At 35.3% G+C, this 20,722-nt stretch overlaps 1 protein-coding gene across 1 annotated transcript in view; it reads right to left on the reverse strand.

Annotated features, from left to right (window-relative positions):
* Nucleotides 1-20,722, reverse strand: part of LOC119694250 (neuropeptides capa receptor) — a 94,783-nt gene that overhangs the window by 67,952 nt on the left and 6,109 nt on the right. Inside the window, exon 2 of the mRNA XM_048625366.1 lies at nt 3,097-3,187. Coding sequence (XP_048481323.1) covers nt 3,097-3,187 — 91 coding nt within the window. The remainder of the gene's footprint in view (nt 1-3,096; nt 3,188-20,722) is intronic.

Consider the following 20,722-nt stretch of genomic DNA (forward strand, 5'->3'; position numbering starts at 1 on the left):
TGTAGTGCTTTTATTAGTGGTTTACTGTACCAAATGGGATAAATGGAGAATTTGCGGGTTTTCATTGGGACATGTATTAAGAAGATGGTCTCTAGTGTTGAGTAGAAGTTATCTACGACTATATTTATATCTTGGTTGCCTTCTATTTCTAGTGCCGCGTACCAGTCGACCTGTTCAATTTTGTCATTGATCTCAACGTAATTTGCTTTGTAGAAGTTGAAAGAAGTGGTGTGATTAGGCTGAAGTGTTTTCCTAGGTGTTATACGTACGGTTATATCCAAAGAAGGATGGTGTCTATCTATCACTGAGAGAGGTGATGAGCAGCGATGTATCTTTATACATTCAGGTGAGTTGGTTAATACGAGATCCAGTGTACGGTTTAATGTGTTAGTGATACCGTTACATTGCAAAAGGTTGTTGAAATGAATACAATCAATAACACATTTTTCTATTTGATTAGATGATATCTCGGGGACATAATATAGTGTATCGGGTGACTGACCCCAGTTAGTGCTAGAAAGGTTGAAATCACCTACGATTAGGTTAAAAGAGTTTTCGCTGGTACGGTAATTCAAGGTATTTGTTATATTTTGACATAATTCTTTGCTATATGTATGATTTAGTGGTGGGGGGTTGTAGGCCACACAAATGTTTATGGTTGAGTACTGGTTTATTAGCTTGTTTTTTTTATTTACAGGTATTGAGAGCCAGATCAGCTCACAATCACATTCAGATTGGATATTTGTCTCAGTGATAATCTCTTTACGGATTGCAATAAGCACGCCCCCGCCATCAGTTTTGTTTCTAAAGTTAATTAAGGGTCTATCTCGTCTGTGTACAGTGTATCGCGTATCGATGAATTCATGGTCATAGACAGAGTCATTTAGCCACGTTTCAGTAAAAATTATTATATCGTAATCTGAAGAGAGAATGTTGGTTTTAATTTTGTCGGTTTTTGTTCGCATACCTCTAATATTTTGGTAGTATACATTTAAAGAAGCCATTTCTTATGCAAAATATGAGTGTCTTATTATTACTTAACAAAGTATTATAACTTATAAACAAGTAACCTATATTACAAATTATTAAGCATTTCTAAATTGTTTATTATAATGATAGGAGAGAAGTCGGTTTTGCGAACAAGAATTTGACCGTTACGAACCCAACAGTGCTTCAGTCCCCTTTCCTTGACAATGCGACGGGTAGCAGCATGGAGTGATTTGTTTACGGGCGATAGATGCTCAGAAACAAATATAAATTGCTTATCGCCTTGTATTCCCAGGTGAGACGTGCTGAGTTTGTCAGAGTGTGAAGCCGACTTGTTGAAGACTTTAACAGCCGCGAGTAGCTCATCTCTGCATCTAGAGCTGGGCAGTTTAGCGATGATAGATCTCGGTCTGTCGGATTGCTTATTCATCTTGCTGATCCGGAAGCACGAACGTATATCATCATTGGCGAGATCATACGAAACAGTGTGTGCAATTTTCTTTACCACTTCAATTATATTTTCGTTACGATTTTCTGGTACGCAGTCTATCTCCACGTTACACTCACGGGCATGTTGTTCTACTGAGGCGACACGGTTGGTTAAGTCGGCTACTTTGATAGATAATGCAGAGTTCTCATTTTTTAAGTTCTCAATGGTTTTAGTGGCTGTTTTGAGTTTTATGAGGACATCTTTTAGTTCAGCAGCTAAGAAGTCCGTAGCCTGAGTAAATTCTGTGCTCATCGTTTCAATAGTTTTCTTAAATTCACCCAGTATAGTTGTATGCATAGTTTTAATTATAAAGGACTGAAGTGAATTAATCTTCTCATCGATCAGTTTTTCCAAACTCTCCGCGTTCATTTTGGTAAGTTGTTCAGAGCGGTCACAGTCCGTTTCCCGCAGCAATCAATAGTGTACCGATTAGGTAATTAGGTATAATACGCAGCGAGTCCCGAAGTGTTTAGCGAGGTTCTACCTTTTTTGGCATAAGATTTATTTGCCTAATCTCGTATTGCATAGTAACGTTTGGTCAAAGTCTCGTTACGCCGAAAATCGTATGGCATAAATCTCGTTTAGTAAAAAGTTATTTCGCATAACATTGTTTAGCCTAATAATGGTATGGCCAAATCTTGAATAGCCTAATAATGCTATGGCATAGGTTTATTAGGTTTATACAAAGTAATAATATTCGTTTGGCTTTAACTTTGACGGAGCGTCTCCCTACATAGCGCAAACTGGTGCCTTGTATTGATTCCGCTGTTTGGAAAACGCTCCGCTCCGCTTCGCTGCGCTCCGCTTTGGTTTTGATGAACATGTGCACCTAACACGCTCCTCCTCGCTTTGCTCGTCGTCGCACCTATTTTTAGGTTTCGATCTCATGGGGTTTGTAATAATTATATTTGTCGTTAACTTTCGATTTTTTGATCATACAATATCGTGATTTTCGGGATGTAGGAGAAAAATACCACAATTTGTACATTTACTACATACTTCATATATTATTTATTAAGATAAAATTACGAGAAACAAGATTATACAATAGTTATAGACGAACATAAATTTGAGCAAACGAAACTTAGGTGTTTAAAGATTGTGCCTAAAGAGTTTTAGACGAAACGAGCCTTATGCCACATAAGTCTTGGCAAAGTGATGGTTCGGCCAAAAAAGTTTAGACCATACGAGTTATGCGAAATGAGTTTTGGTCAATAAAGATTATGCGAGATGAGCGGAACCCGTTTAGCGAGTTACCTGCCAGTTAAATTATAATAGCGGTATGTTGGTCGTCGCTAGAGTGAGGCTGTGTCCAGAACGTCGTAAGCGCCATGCAAAACGCGTCGCTTACGCGTTTCGTTCGGAGGAATTGACTAACCTTGTTATTCACTGTTTGTCACGCTCTGCGGTATTTAATTCTTCTTAAAACACTTGTAATTTGCAATTTTTATCAAATATTGTTTTTGATATTTATAAAGTTGCACTTATATTTGTTATTTCACTTTCTTAAAATTAAGTAATACTTTTAGTTCACTAGTTAATGATTATAAATCACGAGTAGAAGCAAAACGTGTTGCACGTCTTTGGAGATTTTTTATCTACATCCTACTAGTACTTACGCCTCAGAGATCAGGGCCCGCAGTTTGCAGAACACAACCCCTAAACTGTAGGGGTACTGATGCCAGTAGACTGTCAGGTCGTTGGGGAGCCCTGGAACCAACAGATAGTCGCATTAGCTACAGGGGGATGAGCTGCGAATGATTTAACACCCTGTATGTTTACAGCTGAGCCCTATCCTGAAGCTTATGCTATGTGTATAAAGCTGTGTTCAGACCTTAAGCCTGATTTACACTTCAATAAGTAAGTACAGTTCCTCAAAATTGATAATGCACATAGAAATCTTCGTCACTGTTCGGCAACGGTCGTATTCCCGAGCGTTAGAAAACTATTATGTATTTAGAGTGGTTAAATGCATTTTCTTCATGAAATTTTAGTAGAATTATGTAATTGGTGGTAAAAGAGATAATTGATTTATCAGTAACGAAATTTGATTCGATAATTCATAATATTCCATAATATTAAAATTTACTTCGAAAATGTTACAGTAGGTACTTTTCAAGTGTCCTACTGAAGCTGATGTAAAGATGGATGAAAGAAGGTTTGAATAACACAAGGTTTATATTATAAGGAGAAATGGATTTCAAACACAGGTTTATATTAAAAAAATTAAATCTCAGTTCAAAAGTATTTACAGCACTGATTATTTCACATTAATAAAAATGTTTACATTAAAATCTCAGTTCAAAAGTATTTACAGCGCTGATCATTCACAATAATATTACAATTACAAACTTGGTCTTTTGGGTGTGGCTTTATTGGCAAAGTGAAGTCTATCAATGTGACGTATATTTTATTCTTAAATGTGCCTCATAATATGGCATCGTCAAAAATAATTAAAGTTGAAATTAAATTCACATTTGAAAAAAATAACAAAAACGATGTGTAATTGCAGCTCTTTATAATTCCACAAAAGTAATATTGATCTTGACCTTGAGACCCTTGACTGATCGGTGACAGCCACCGACCGCCCAAATGGTTTTCGATTATGTGTCACATGATATTGACTACTATTTCTTTCGAACAAGGATCAAAATGCAAGTGCTCTTACGATTCGATGATTCGGGTGTTTCCGGGAATACGACAGTTTGCGAAGATTTGCATGCGCATTATTAATATGGGAGAACTGTACACTAGTCGCCGGCGAGTTTTGTTGTTATTGTCGTGTAAACGGGAAATGCGAGTTAATACCTCTAAAATAGGTACAATACTCTCTATTCGCCCCAAAAAAGACGTAATAAAAACGGTACAAAAAGGTGGTCTTATTAAGTTAATAAAGTTGTGAATAAATTGAGTGTAATAGAATACTCCCCCGCCTAACTAAAAGCACAGTTCATAAGTTTGCTCAAAGAGCGGGTGCAAACACGTGCTTTGTTAAAATTAAGTAGACTCATTCTAAGTAATTTAGGTAAATACATTTTCATTTACCTACCTAATAATTAATGCAATTATAAATACATGATAGGTAATTCATTATCTTAGGTGGCTGTTTTGTCCCTCTCTGTCAAAGAACAAATTTTTCTATGTGAGAGAGTGACAGAACAGTTCAAAAGCTAAAGTGTCCAGTAACTTTTTTATGAATAAGGGGGTTATTCTTTATTTCGGAGGAGCAACAATATTTCTCCCCGAGTGTGGTGAGTGCCCCTATTGCCGGCACGTGCGGAGGACCCGGCTGAGCGGCGGCTGCTGATTGTATTTTCTTCGCCGACGATCGAGTTACCACGCACATGGCTCGGTAACACACTTAGCTATGTTCTAGATAGCCTGGTATCCTAGTGCCTATATTTTTTTTTACTAAAGATGAAAAAAAACTTTGTTGTTGTGACCAAACTGTAAACAAAAATGGTGTGCCTATATAATTAAAATACGCTAGATAATAGTAATAGGTTTCAAGAAAATCAGTGTTAGGTGCTCGCAGAATATCATTTCTATTCTATCGAATATTGCATTCACGAGCATAGAAGCGGATCAAGCATCAACAAGCCTATTTGTCAGTGTGTATGTGTGTGTGCCTGTGTGTGTGGTGTCGGCAACCTCAATGCATCCTGTAACCTACATTCGTTGGGGTCAGTGGCTGGTATTGTCATTTGGGATTCTGGGAAATCTGCATACAGAAAATTTAATGACATTTTCATGACATTTGCTCTCTCTCGGCTTAGGACTTAGGGACAATAAAATCACTCCCGCCATTTTAGGGAATCCGATCCGTTTAATACTTAGGTACCTGTATACAATACAGTTTCTAGAATCTAGATGAACGCGTTTCCTCCCTATATTTTCTTTCATTGTACAACCGTTTCACATTTAAAATTCGAACTAGCACACAAAAGAACTTGAGGCGTTGAAAAGGCTGAAATAATTTTCTGTATTTCACACCAATTATGTCAAGTGGGACTTAAAACGCCACAGTAAAAAAACAATGCTTACACACTTAAATCGTAATTTTCTTTTCGTTTTATTTCCTCGGCTGCAGCGGCGTCTGCAAGAGCACTTCTCTACCTCAGTATTTTTTACCTCTTCAGCAACATGGCAAAAAACTTCTTGAAACAATAAAATCAAGCTTTTTGAAGATGGTTCTACTCAAGTGAAGTAGGTAGGTAAAAGTACTTAGAGTTTATTTGTTGTGCTTAGCGTTTAACAGTGTTTCATTGCATGTTCATGATATACAGTGATGCTAACTTAGTATAGTTTTGTTTTCAGGCAATTGTTAAAAATTGACATTACTTACTTCCAGATCATAAAGTGATGAAAAATATTTCATCCTATATTTTTAAATTCATTATGGATTCGAACCTGCATCTCTTTTGTGTGAAGTGGGCGCGTTACGAGTAGGTACCTTGGGGTTGTCACAGCCACTCAGCTCAAGCTAAATTAGGCGTTACATATTCAATATCTAATCAGATCCAATACACTTACACATGCATGACGAACCAATTTTGGTAAATGGCGTCACGAGAACAGATAGTATATAATACGTATGCTACCGGCACTAATTAACAGCAGCCTACACTACTTTCACTCGGTTAATTGCAGTTTCAAGTCTGCTAAATTAGTTATGTAAAATATTGTTTAGACTTAAGACAACCCTAGTTAAAGATTTATTTAAATAGTGTATGTCTCGATGAGACTGACATGGTCACAGTTTATTGTAAGTGACCTAAGTCTCTTTAATAAATAAAGATTAAAAAAAAAAAAAAAAGTCTGCTAATTGTTAACTGCTAAAAAGAATAATCAATGTTGTCCTGTCTCTATCTCATTATTAAATGTAGAATGAACATACGTTCTGGATGTGTTTTAGAACCAGATGTAGACTACTGCGAATTAGAATGAAGTCTTGACTAAAATCGGTTCTAAACCAGGTTTATATTTTAGTCTACACTACATTTAAGAGTGTAAGTTTCTATTGGTTTCTATGTGTGGTTATTTGCTGGAACTTCTCCAATGCTCGTGAGTGATTCAGTTGATCTCGATCACATTTAGGGGGTCAGTACATCACCATCTTGTACCTATATTTTAAAGGAAATAAACATTTTTACTTTACTTACTTACTTACTTTAGCAGACGCGAGCCCCTCGGTAGTTGAATCTCAACTCGTTACAATAATCCAATTATGAGTGTGAGGTGGAAGAGGCCAATGATCTTAATTAATGGGAAAAATATCAAGAGTTTACAGTAAAAATTACTAACTATTTATTAGCAGCAAAATGCACGCCTAATCTAATCAGTCCTTATTTTATTTCAAGTTTAGCTTTGGTAAGACTGCTTTCTCGTGGAATTTACAGAATGAAGATTAGCTTTATTTTTTACTAATTGAAACACATTAGGTACTCCAAATACTATCCTACCAAATTAGTAGGAATTGAACCCGGACCCTCGGCCCAACAGTTACAGTCAGAGCCTGTAAAATGGGTATCGGATATCTGTATATCTGATAAATCTACACAAATGCAGAGATACATAATACAAACATCAAATTAGAAGTAATACCAATAAAATGAAATGGCCTTAGCTAAATATTCTGATTATAATTTATTCATTAAAACAGTCAGCGTGTGGCTAGTCCGAACCAAAGCAATGCAATTAAAATAAGATAACTAAAACACAAATAATGCAAATCAAAATAGATAAACCACGCCGTTTGATTTGTTTGGTTTTGAAGAATGATATTCTTTTTATAGAACCTAAAAAGCAAAATTCATTAAATGCTTGTATTACTCGTGCTTATTACAGACATTGTTATGATTTGTTTTAATTAATTATAAAGTTATGCAAATGTTACTTATAAATTAATGTTCCACAACCTCTGGTAGTGATAGCTTTTGATTGGGAGAGTGAGAACCGAAATTTTATTTCATACACAAATAAAGGCTTAAACACCTTCGGTTTCGTTCGTTCGTTTATGTCCCTCTAGAGATTGTTCTACACCTAGGATTACCTAGGTCCCAAACCGGTTCATTGACAGCCAATAAGCCTCGTGTTTTATCCAATTCTCTACGAAATTAACTGGCAGCTCGCTAACAAGTTGAGCCAACTCTGGACGCAATGAGAATACGCTTTATTTATACAATGAAGCTTTTTAGCCCGATAAAAGGTAAGCGTCTACCTTTCAGCATCGTATGCAACGGACGCATCGCATTCAGTATTTGTATAGAAATTCATAGTGCGTCCACTTCATCGGCATTGCCGACGTCGTTTCTTCATACATCTATGACAATCATGGTTCGGTGCGATACGTACGATAAATGAACGCTTACCCAAGCCGATACCTTTTGTAGTTTTGGAGTTTTTATCTTTTTGGAAACATAACAATAGAACCATCTTCTATCGTCAAAGCCTTTAAGCACTACCAATCACTTTTTCAACATCACCAAAAGTTAACTGGTAGAAAATTCTGCTAGCATTAAGTTCGCCTTTGTACCAATTTACTTTGTGCAATAAAGCCGCGATAAAAATGCGGAGTGGTAGGTTAGCAACAAAAGAACTATTGAAATCATAGTCAAAAGTAAATTAGTTCTTCCTGAAAGAATAGAATAGTGTAAGAAATTTTTATCCTCTCCCTTATAAAATTATAGCGTAGGTTTTGCTTTTTCAAAAATATTCATAATTTTCATGGTCTTCAGTCTCTTGGACTAACGCTGAGTTGCAGAAAGGAACTTTAAGCTAATGATGACCTTAAATGTATACCTGCCTTGCTTTGACAGTATACGGACAGAAAAAGACAGACATAGATTTAATGCCGATATTAGCTTAAAGTGCATAAAATTAATTCTCACAAACGTATCAGAAACGTTTTTTGAAACGCGATGCTCAGACTACTATTTATTTAAACACTTTATTCTATACTAATAACACATTTACAAAGATGGGCTTCAAAGTAGTGTATACTAAGGCGGGCTTATTGCCAAGAAGCAATTTAGCTACTATACAGGGATGTGGATCCATACTGGAGAACGAAAAATTAAATAAGCCTATTGAAGTAAAAGTGTGACTAATTAATAAGAACGCACCATTAGTGTTATTTATTTTAAACGTACAACCGTAGCAGCGTACGTTTGAGGAATAGAAAATGTTTAGTTTGGCAACTCTCAGGTACATGACTGACTACAGATGTCATGATGAAATGAAGGTATCTATTTTGTATTGGATTTCTGTTTGCTCGCGAGAATGTTAACGTGTTGGCGTGCCAGGGGATGCTGGGTGAGAGGAACAAGTTGAGCTGTGTTAAATGTTCACCTATCATCGAGCCAAAGCAGCCCGCTCTCCCCTGAATCTGCATAACTCTCATGTAAATCCACCGGTAATTGAAAGCACCTCCATTTAGTAATTTTTTCCAAGTATTAATAGGTATTATTATTATTTCTATGAATTCTATTGAAGAATATCTCGCACTTCTTATTCTAAGCTAAACGAAACTGTTTTCCGATCGGAACCACTTCAACACCGATTCAACCACTCGGAAATAGAGGTCTTAAGACTCCCAGGGTCCGTGTAAGTAATAGAGGACCAATGGTCATAACGGGTTTCCCTAACAGCCTTTTCTTTTTTTGGGTTCGATAGATTATTGTTTCCAACCCATTGAATTTCAACTTTCTATAATATCCTTTGATAACCTTTTTTGTAATGTCTTGGTATAATATTGTAGAGTTTTTTTTTTCAGTCGGAAGGGATATAAAAATAATAGGTACCCATAAGAGCATAACATAATCTGACTGTAGGTATAGTATAATATATCTTATGACCACGGTGAAAAATTAAGATACATGCAAAATAATTATATATACATTAAGATAACATGATCCATATAATGTGTTATTAGTAATAATATTTCCTTATAAACTAGTTTAGTACTTAATATTAACACATTCATTCATATTTTAGTTAATTATATTCGCGTTGTGGGAAGATGTTGTACGTTTCGGTATTTCAGACAGGATTATGTAAAGCGTATTGTACTAGGACCGACCCTAATAGCTATTACTTAGCAGTTAGCACCTCATGGTACAACCCAAGATTCTAGAGCAAGGTGGAGGATCTAACCAAAATTATGTAGGTATAAGTAAGTATATCTCTGTGTTTCGTTTTAAGTAGATAAACTTCTCTCCTCTCAGCCTATCGCACTACCAACCACTTTCTCGACATCACCAAAGGTTAACTGGTAGAGAATGCTACTAGCATTAAGTTCGCCTTTGTACAATGTTTTTTTTATGTGCAATAAAGAATTTATAATAATATAATAATAACCACCCGGAAGGATTTTTTTTACCAACCGGTTTTACTAAAATCTAAATTGTATTTGTATCATCATAAATATTAAGGATACGCGCCACCTTAATAATATTTAGTAAGTAAATACTGAAACTTGGATTGAGGATAGGTCGTTCCCTTAGTTTCCCCATGGCTCCACAAAAAAAGGAAAAAAAGTCAAGAAAATTAGCCGGGTTTAGCATAAAGTATGAAGTATTTCAGCGTATGTTACTAGTCGCAATATACGAATGTCCCAAGAGTTGCCCTGCTTAAACTATCCCAACCTATCGCCTCGCAACCTTGAAAGCCAGCGTGTCGTAAATTAATTGCAAAGTAATTAGGTACGTGAACACCCTGTATATCATAATAAAGCACGTACCCCGCGGACACAGTGGCCATTAAACTGCTTATAATATTAAGTAGGTACAAACGATAAACTAAACATAATTTTCCTGCTTAACTAAAGGAGAACACCCCTGTAATTATTAAAGATGAAACATTGCTAAGCTTATATAGCTAAGTATATATACATAGTTTGTCTTGAAGTATAAACGTTTATTCATCTATGCAGTTGGTTTATTAGAAGTATAATTATAACTACATAATTATGAAAGAAAGAAAGAAAGAAAGAAAATAATATTTATTGCCTAAACATTTGCAAACATGCGGAAAGAAACACTAGTACTAATCCTATTTCTAAACATAATTATAGCTATTATATTATAGCTTAATAAATTAAAATTATTATACGTGCTTAGTACTAGAGGTATGTTTTGTAAGTAAATTAGTAGCTTTTATGTGTAAACATTTTGTTTCCTTTTGAGTAACAAGCTTGTTATATTTAGAATTATCACATCTTATGGTTTCATTGTTTTGGGGATCAACTCAAGCCCAAGATGGTCCCGTAATCATCAAATCTTTTGAAAATACGTGACAGAAAATAAACTTCTGCATAGAAAAAAACACGGGTTAATCACGGTAAAAGCATAATATGCATAAGCAAATTTTCATTTTTCGAATTTACCCTTACAACTGTAACCCGAAATTATTATAAAAACTCGACATATTACTATTATTATTAGTGTTATGCTAATTGCCAATTAACTACTAACATATTGTGTTTGTCCTTGTATCTAGATTTAGATCGGCTTATTCTAATGTTCATGTGAAACCGATAATCCTACACCATATTGATCAGCTTTCAGGAACTAAGTTCATTTGATATAAAATAGTTTTGATGAGGAAATACATTCATAACTACACGATGTATATTATTGTTACCATAGTTTACATACAAGTTTTGGTACCCCAAGATACGGGCTGAGCCTAGTTTGGGGACCTCTGCTCCTTGTGATTAATGTCCAATTCAGACGTGTGCATAGATATAGTTTAAGTATAATACCTTGTTTAATAAATAGTACATATGTAACATTTCTTTTGCGCAATAAAGATTTTTTATTATTATTAAATAACAAAGGTAAAATCTGTATAATTTTTGTGAAAAATTTTTGGTCGAAAGTTTTTGATCATTTGTGAAAAAAAATATTGTTTTTATTTAATAAAGTGTACATATTATATATAGGTTTTACAGTTAATGTCCCACAAAACTGTTTATATATTACTCTCATACAAACTACCTACTATAGAAAAAACAAGCACAAATTAAATCGATGTAACCACACCTCTGACCTATAAAACCCAATTGATACTAGATTACTTCTTATCGTAACTGGTCAAGTGATCACTTTAATACGATCCCTTGATCATCTTGAATGCTTTTATTGCCTCTATCTTGTCTATATAATTATAGTTATAGGGGAGACCGGGGACAAAAGTAACAGCGGGTAGAAAGTAACAAAGACTCTGTGGACTTCCCCAATAGCCTTAACGTCCCAAGCGACCGCTGGTTGTCAGCATGCGATGCCCCCCGTGCTTGATATCATTTTCCACGCCCGTGCCGCGGTGCAAGGTTGTTTTAGTGAGCATTTCGTGATTTTACACACCAAAAGTAAGTTTTTTGGTGTTTATTCATTAAGTGTTTACGTAGAATTAAGATGCCAAGAACCATATGACTATTTTTTCATTGATTCATTATAAGATTGTCTGTAGCATGTCATAAATGGTTTTCGAATAACACGGGCTGTTTTAAAGATATGTCGCCTGATATTTCAAAAATGGGGATGGGTACAAAAGTAACAGCTCGCGGCAGGACAAAAGTAACGTGTTACGTTCGTAAGTTTGCCATGTCACATTGTAAATTTTTATTTTTTATTGTTTTGATTAGATATTTGTATCATAATATTGTATATTATGGCACAAATAAAACAACTTCTTATCAGTTAGTCAGTTTAAATGATGGATCTCATTTACAGTTTATATCAAGAAGTTTTTTTTAGTTTTGTCAATAAGTCATAAGATTTTTTTAGTTTTGATAGTTTTTTAAGAAGTTTTCTAAACTAAATAATTTGATTGTTTTTTCTGTTCTTTCTTTTGATTCGTATTTATAACATTGGGCAGAATTTATGGGTTGTTACTTTCGATCCATGCCTTGTTACTTTCGTCCTGACCATGGGGTCGAAAGTAACGATTTCCCTTTTTTTTTTGAGGCTTCAAAAATGCTAAAATTCGAGATGCATTAAGTAAAGTAATAATGGAGATTTGTAGACTATAGACGAAAGTTTTATGTGACTATATTTATTTTATCGTAAATGTTATTAATAACGAGAAATCAGACAGAAAGTACAAACTGTTACTTTTGTCCCCGGTCTCCCCTACATAACATACATACACATACACTCACACTTATTTTCCAGAGGCGTAGGCAGTGACTGTGGATCTCTACCTGCCACGAACCTATATACTGTATGTGTATGAATATTTTGAAAACCTTTTAAACTATTATTTAGTATTTTCTTGCGGGACTAAAAATGAAATACTTGATTATAATAATAAGACAACAATGGACAATCATGCAAGTGGTGGCTTGTTGTTCTCTAAATGAAATTCTGCATCCCCGCATACTTAATGAAACACAGACAGAGCGGGTGGGAAAAGGATGGATAATTGGAAACTTCCTTTCAACTGTCGACAGTAAAAGAGAGATGTTATAAAGTTTGAATGTCTGTCTTGTAAATGTCAAAGAATTTAATACATAAACAATTAAGAATGGCTTTCTTAGCTTTGAGTCTCTCCCAGTGAGACGAAGTTCTAAGAACCAACAAACGAGGAAATACCGCGGTTTACAGGGTAATTCTTGCATGACTGGGTTCTCATTCACCGATTATGAGAACAGGAAAGATTACGTTACCATCAACCTGAAAGCAAGGGTCACAATAGACCGACGACAGCCCTGATAGCATTCATAAACAATGATCTGAATATTACACGAGCGTGCGCCACGTGGTACTATGTATTATAATATTACTACAGGATATTCAAAATGTCGGGTACATCAACTTACCTTAGGCATGTTCAGGAGGGTTATTCTATAAATACGAAAAACGAACGACGAGAGCTGTCGTGCGATCGACAAGTTTAATACAACGAGATAAGCTCTGAAACTTATAGAGTACGTTTTTCGCCATATAGAGTGACCCCCCAGTTGTTTATTCTTTATAAACAGTTCTGTTGTCCTACTAAACCCACAATTTTTTAAAGTTTGGAAAAGTAAAAGTACCCCGGGCTACGCAGCTACGCCATTTGCTACGAGGTGCTACGACGCGGCGTAGCAGTCTGCTACGACACTGCTACGAGCTTATTATGCAAGACGCGTTTTGTATGAAATTTAATATCGCACGGAAAAGTTGGTGTCAGGCTTCCAACTAGCAGTAGTTACGATTAAAAGGGGTTTTGTATAAAAGTAAGCACTTGTACTTGAACATGTGAGACTGTGAGTATCAAGTTACTATGAAACATCTTCTTACATGGCTACGTTTCGTGAATTTCAAAGAAAATATTATACCTACTGAAAAGCCATAATTGATGAAATTTTATACAGTATTTACTTCATTGCAGGGTAGGTGCATAGCACACACTTCACTCCCGTTTGCCCATGTTTGCCCCATATCGTAGATTTTAGGACGACAACAAGAATAGTGAAGAATTTAAGGGACAACCGGAAATGAGCGGTTTTTTAAGTTTATCGGTGATTTATTTCACTCTGATAATTGTATGATAAAATAAATCCCAAATATGTTTCTTCGTGGCTTCGATACTCCCCATTTTCGATCGGTAAATAGAACATTAAGTATTGACGCATTCGCTCCAGTTGAAAATACAACGACGAATAATGTTAGTTTTACTTTCACTTACTTGTTTTTGTATTCCGAATACCAAAATACTTATGAAGTATTATTTGACGACCAAATGTTTGCTATGTAAGTACATGGTTATTATTTTCACAAAGAAACATAAACGCAGATTTTATCTATTCTATGTGTATAAAAGTAGGCAAGTTGTTGATGAAAGCTAGGCCATAATGAGCTTGGCCCTACATCAAAGCTCTAGTTGTGAAAGTTTGTGACTAAATCTAAAAACTTATATTGAGTTTGCGACAGGCTTTACCAGCAATCATTTATTATTATTATTTTGGCTTATGATCTTAATTTGTCTGTGTGAATCAGAATAACCGATTTACATGATATAAGTAATAATATATGTAGATAGGTATAAGTACAAGTACCTACATTGAATATAGTATACAAAAATAAAGAAAACGGAGAACAGAATATGTTGATGGCAACACAGGTATATTTTTAATTTATTGTTTACAATATATACTGCTGTACGGTGCTCTTGTGTTGTGATAAAATAAAATACTGTCTCACCGTGAAACTTTGGTTTTAATGAAGAAGACCAGCCAGCCAAACCTACAGTCCACGCAACATACAGAATAAACCGCTATATTTCTCTGACGAATAATGTAATTTCTGGTGCGATCCTTCAGAGGAACCCCGAGCGCAGCTTTTCAGTCTGAAGTTGAAATATCGATAACTACTTGAGATGTATGTGCGCAATGAAACTAGTTATCGGTTAAACAGCTGGTTTATTACTGAGGTATCGTTGACCTTACCTCATACATACGTAAGTGGGAGTAGACATATACAACACTACTTCAATCTAGAAACTAACCGTAAATTACGTATTACAGCTACCTACTGTATCACCGCAATTAACAATCCATAAGCAGCGTCGCTCATTTGAAAAATCTGACGTAACTTGTATGAATCGAGGCGCGAGCATAGGATTCGATACTATTTTCGAATCTACACGAAGGGTTGCTTTTACCAAACTCTAAACGTATTTAAATCAAATTTTAAATACATTTTGTACTAACTGACAGACGTATGACAGGCTACTAAATACGTTTAGCGTTTGGTGAAATTCCACCTAACATGGAAAAAACAAATGCCACTTTTGGAACTAACAAATTTGCCTTACATTTTGACAGTGACATTTGACGATACGCAACGTAAACGGAGGTTTCGAATCCTGTGCTCGGGCAACAGACACATGTTTGACAGGCGAGCGACGCTGAGGATTGTTAAAATTGCTAATTTGTCAGTGCAGTAGTGGTACGGTAGAGCAGCGATCACAGGATTCGATAAAATTTTCGAAACTACACAGACATATCGAAAAATACCTGTACCGTCAACTGTTACTGTCAAAATGCAAGGCAAATTTGTCAGTTCCAAAAGTGACATTTGATTTTTCCATATTGTCTCGGTTTGCCAATACCAATTGGCTATCGATAGCCAATTCTATATTCTATAGTATTAATAATATCGATTATCATATTATTAATACTATAGAAGTGTTGCAGTAGAAGAGTCATGTAAACGTATTGCGGCAATATCTATAATAATTAATTGCAATTAATATTTACTAATTGCATTGGTAAATAACTGCTCAAATAGTGTTAAATGAATAAACAATATTGATGATGCTATCCATTCAGGTACATATTTCCGAAAATGGTGTAAACACAAGAGGTGAACTACAAATTTCAGACAAATTTATCTTATCGGCCGTCCAACTTATCGCGTTATATCAATATTGGCAACAAATCGGATATTAGTTCGCTATCGAAACTAAGAACCGTTCATTAAGTATCGTAGTTTGGTCGTATCAAAGTTATTATAAGGGGGAGCCGCATTGGTGCGTTGCGCTGACTAAAGGGACGGTTACAAAAAATATAAGGCAGCGACGACGCAATGTGGCCTCGCCGTAAGGGAACAAGCGGGTGGCGCAGTGGTAAGTAGATCTGAGTGCTGAGGGACCCGGGTACAATCCCGGCTGGGGCTGTCATTTATTTATATATTTGCTATCGGGGTTGGTTGACCCAGAAGGAGGGAAATATGGGCTAAAACAAAACTCTTGCGAAGAGGTGCAGAAATGCACCTTTGCCAAAACTGTAAAAAGTAAAGTAGGTATTTCTACATATTTATTTTGATGACTGTACGTGTACAAGGCGCGTGACTGTGTGTATCTGTGAGTGATATATCCATATACTCGTAATTATTATACTCGAACGTCTATTTGGCCCTTATGAATTACCAAAATATTGTAATCCTTTTCAAACAAAGTAAAGACCCACTCTATCGGTTTATTGAAACATGAACTAAAAAATATAACTAGGTGTACGCCATTCTTTTACCAACACTGCTTTACGAAATGACGGACACTTATTTAAAAGTCAATCCTGTCACTTCGCAAATTGCTGGCGAGGTGGTAAAGTGCAGGCTCTTATGGAAGGTATGAAAAAAGTTTTAGTCCCTGATTCACAATGTCTGGATAATGACTACCTTTGGGACATCTCAATTATGTTATAGACAGTGACAGCATGTCTTTTATCCCACAGGTAGCCATTATCTAGACATTGTGAAACAGGCCCTAAAGCTAATTTGAACGATATTGGTTATATATCAAGTTATATGGTTTAATCATTCAAGAGATCCGTTCAATAGAAAATAACCTTTGTTTGTTGGCAATTAAAGCTACAAATCAACTGTCAGCCGCACGCTGCACTTAAGAGTCCATCACCTTTTGTGTTCTGAGATGGGATTTTTATTCGTTATCAATAAATTATTGCCTCTTCAACAATAGCTGAACCTTTAGACACTAAAATAGAATTCAGAACGATTTGACTCGTGCTAACTACCTTAGCAAGTTAGATAAATATACCGCTTCTCCTGTACCGCTGAAGTATATTTTATAGGTATATATTATTATGTATGTATTAGATATACTTATGTATACTATATTGTATGTATCGGTATATTTGTATATATATTCATATAGGTTAATTAGGTATAATATTAAGTGACTTAGGTTTACTATTCTTTTCCATTTTTTTTATTCTTTTTTGTACACCTTATTACCTATTTTTCCTGTACCTCCTGCGGGTTGACTGGCAGAAAATGCTTTTAGCATTAAGTCCACCCTTTGTACTTTTATTTGTAATATTTGTACAATAAAGAGTTAAATAAAAAATAAAAATAATAATAATATTTACAACACCGAGCTCTTTCTAAGTAATTATTATTGTAAGTAGCTAATAGTTTTTACAGAATGAACAATAAACAATTATAAACAAAAACAAACAAACATTAATACGTATACAATGTACATAATATGCTCACGAGTGTTGTAAGTCGGCTTTACGCAGTTTGTTGATACTCAAGATTGTCCATAGACTGCACTAAATCACTTATTGATGGGGACTATTTTTTATGTCAGTTAGTTGTACCTTACTAAAACACACCAATTAAATAACTTTAAATGCAAGAAGTTAATTAGGTGTACCTGTTATTAGCCCTACTATTAGATTTAAGCTTTGTAAAATCCATTATTGTTACTCTGTTGGTATTCTGGAAAACTTGTTCAATTGGACCAGTATATCACGTGGTTTCAGTTTTCGGGAGCATGTCATTTACACCCTGTCTACAGTGCCACAAACTTATCTGTTCCGGTGACAGATCAAGTAAATGTGTAATATTTCTTCATTCTATAAGATTTTAAGTTTACCAGTAGTGGTAATTCGATCTGGTGGTTTCAATAAACCCATCTAATCTATATCAATATATAATTCATTAGTAAAAATGAGATATGGATCAATTTAGTGCGCCCTCACCGGAACAGATAAGTTTGTCGCACTGTAATCTGATATACTTAGACAGCTGAGCATAGATACCGCGAGCACATCATGTAGTTATGTCGGTAATTCGCGTTCCCTGCATAAGCATATTTAAAACCTAGCCATGAGTACGAGAGAGAAAATGGCGAATGCTGAGAGAGAGTAGATGTTAAAAGTTGTCGTTCTGGATTCCAATACAAATCGTGATACACAAGTTAACGAGTAGACAGATCTAATATCCGTTTTTGTGTTCCATAATTTTATTAAAACAATCAAAACAACGCCCACTGTGAACCCGGTCTGTTTTTCCCTCAGCGAATTCGGTAAGCTTTAGACTTTCGGTGAATTTTGGCGGCGAAAATCATTCATGATATTTTATTATTATCATGTTATGCAAAAAAAAAACAACTACTTACCTACCGATAAATAATTCATCTACCGATTTACAAGTTTCCCAGAACATAATTATATTTTGCATAAAACAGCCCACGACTATCCCCCTAACCCGACCGTCACGAGAACACTGTCTTGATTTAATATTTTTTACAGAAACATATACATAACGCATTAAATACATTCACATAAGCTTATTTAAAAAACGGGTTGTGACGTCTCACGTGAGTACAAATGCACAGCGAAAAGAGGGTGGCTCGCTTACAAGTCATCTCTGACTACTCCCTCAAGAATTACAGTCGTCAGATTATTATTATGTAAGCTCGCGAATTTCCCAAAGTTCTAGAACATTTATTTTCCAGAATGACCCCCAGAGTCACCCCCCTTACGGCTTAGTATACTAATTTTGCAACACTCTTTATTAAGGGCCCGTACAGGGTGACGTGCCGCGCCAATTTTGGGTTTTCAATGCTCTTCACACAGCACACGCAGTGACACGCACACATGTAAGTTTGCACAGTGGGTCGATAAACTTTTACTCGCCAACTTTATTGACAATTATGTTCAAGTACATTTTGGGTGATTTTAGGGTAAGTAAGTATAATTCTTACTTACACTGGTAGGCACCAGGAAAGAGTAGAAATTAATAGGGGTGCCACTTTACTCTATACTCGGAACCCGATTAGCTTTCTCAAACAAATGTGGTATTTACTTGTAGAAAGGTAACTACAAGTATTAAAGTGTAGATAATAAGTTTCGGGCATCCTCCAGCCAACTGAACCCCGACGACAAAGCAAAGTAAATACATAGTGTCGCAAAAGGGCTATACTAAGCCAAAAGGGGATGACTCAAGGGGTCATTCTGAACAACTTTTCTTCTACGAGATTTGCAAATTCGCGAAAAAAAATATTCGTTTTCCATGGTAAAAAGTCACATGTCCAACAAAGTTTCTATGAAAAAGGTTTTTTTTTGTTAATTTCCAAAACTCGTAGAGCAAAAGTTCAGAATGACCCCCTGTCTTACTCCTTTTTACCCGACTGCCGAAGGAAGAGGGTAATGTTTTTTGATTGTATGTATGTATATATGTATGTTTGTCTGTTTCTTTGTTCCCTCCTGTAGCCTAAACGGCTTGAAAGATTTTGATGTTTGAGATATTGTTAGAAGCGTATTGATGGCGCAATGGCTATAGGCTATGTGACGTTCCATTAAAATGTACATAGCGCCCTCTTGAGGACATAACGTGATGATCGAAAAAATAATAATTGAACTTTGCCGTGTAAGGTATCAAATGAAAGGACTTGATTTTCACATTACAAAAATATGCATATTGAAGGTATTTAAATAACAACACCAAAATTATTGAAATAAAAAATGATCATGAACTACCTACCGACGTAAAATTTCATAAAATAAAAACAACTAAAAGTTACAAATAAAAAAATACAATTATAAAAAACTAAAAACCTGACTGTACGCTAAAAACATGAAAACGAGTCCCAATGTTAATAGAAAGTATCGCAGGCGGGGACCAACTTGACCGCCACTCAAGGCCGTTTTCTAAGTAACATTCAACTAAATGGTGAACCCTCTGCTGGTATAATTTGTTTATATACCGCTTTTTCAATACCTGTAAGTACATTTTTTGGCAGCATAATATTTTTACTTAATTTTAGGGTTTCGAACGTCAAATGAAAAAAAGCAACCGTTATAGGATCTCTTTGTTGTCCGTCTGTCTGACTGACTGTCTGTCACCGCCCTTTTTCTCAGAAACGGGTAAAGATATCAAGCTTATATTTCGCATAGATAGGGAGTACCCCAAAAAAAATATTATGGTACTCCCTGTCCCACACAAGTAAATTGGGGCTTATATTTTTTCCAGTTATTTTGATGTGTATCGTTTTTTTTTCTTTGTTGTTTTGTATAAGTATGTGTTTCTTTTCTTTAAATCTGTATTTTTTTTGTTGTTGCTGTCTATGTGTCGAAAAAATGTATCTTTATCTTCAAATCACGCCATCTATCGTTTGTTTTTTTTGTGGCTACTGTCTATAGAAGAAATTCCGTCATTGACAATTTTACGTTACGAATTTATTTTTATTTATTTTATTTTTATTTTTACATTTTCGTGGAGAATCAACAGCATTTTGTTAATAAATAATTATTACTTATGAACACATAACAACTTGATGCCATTAACAGAATGAACTTAGTAAACCCAGTAAACCTAACACATCCAGAGGAAAAACAAAATCTCTTTCTCTCTCTCTGAAAAACATACTTAATAGCCCAAACTTGATGCTTTTAGCTATTAACATCTTTGAAATAAAATTGAGCCACCACCGTGTTACTGCCCTCATCAG

This window comes from Plutella xylostella, chromosome 14 (genome assembly GCF_932276165.1).
Source record: "Plutella xylostella chromosome 14, ilPluXylo3.1, whole genome shotgun sequence".
Classification (NCBI taxonomy): domain Eukaryota; kingdom Metazoa; phylum Arthropoda; class Insecta; order Lepidoptera; family Plutellidae; genus Plutella; species Plutella xylostella.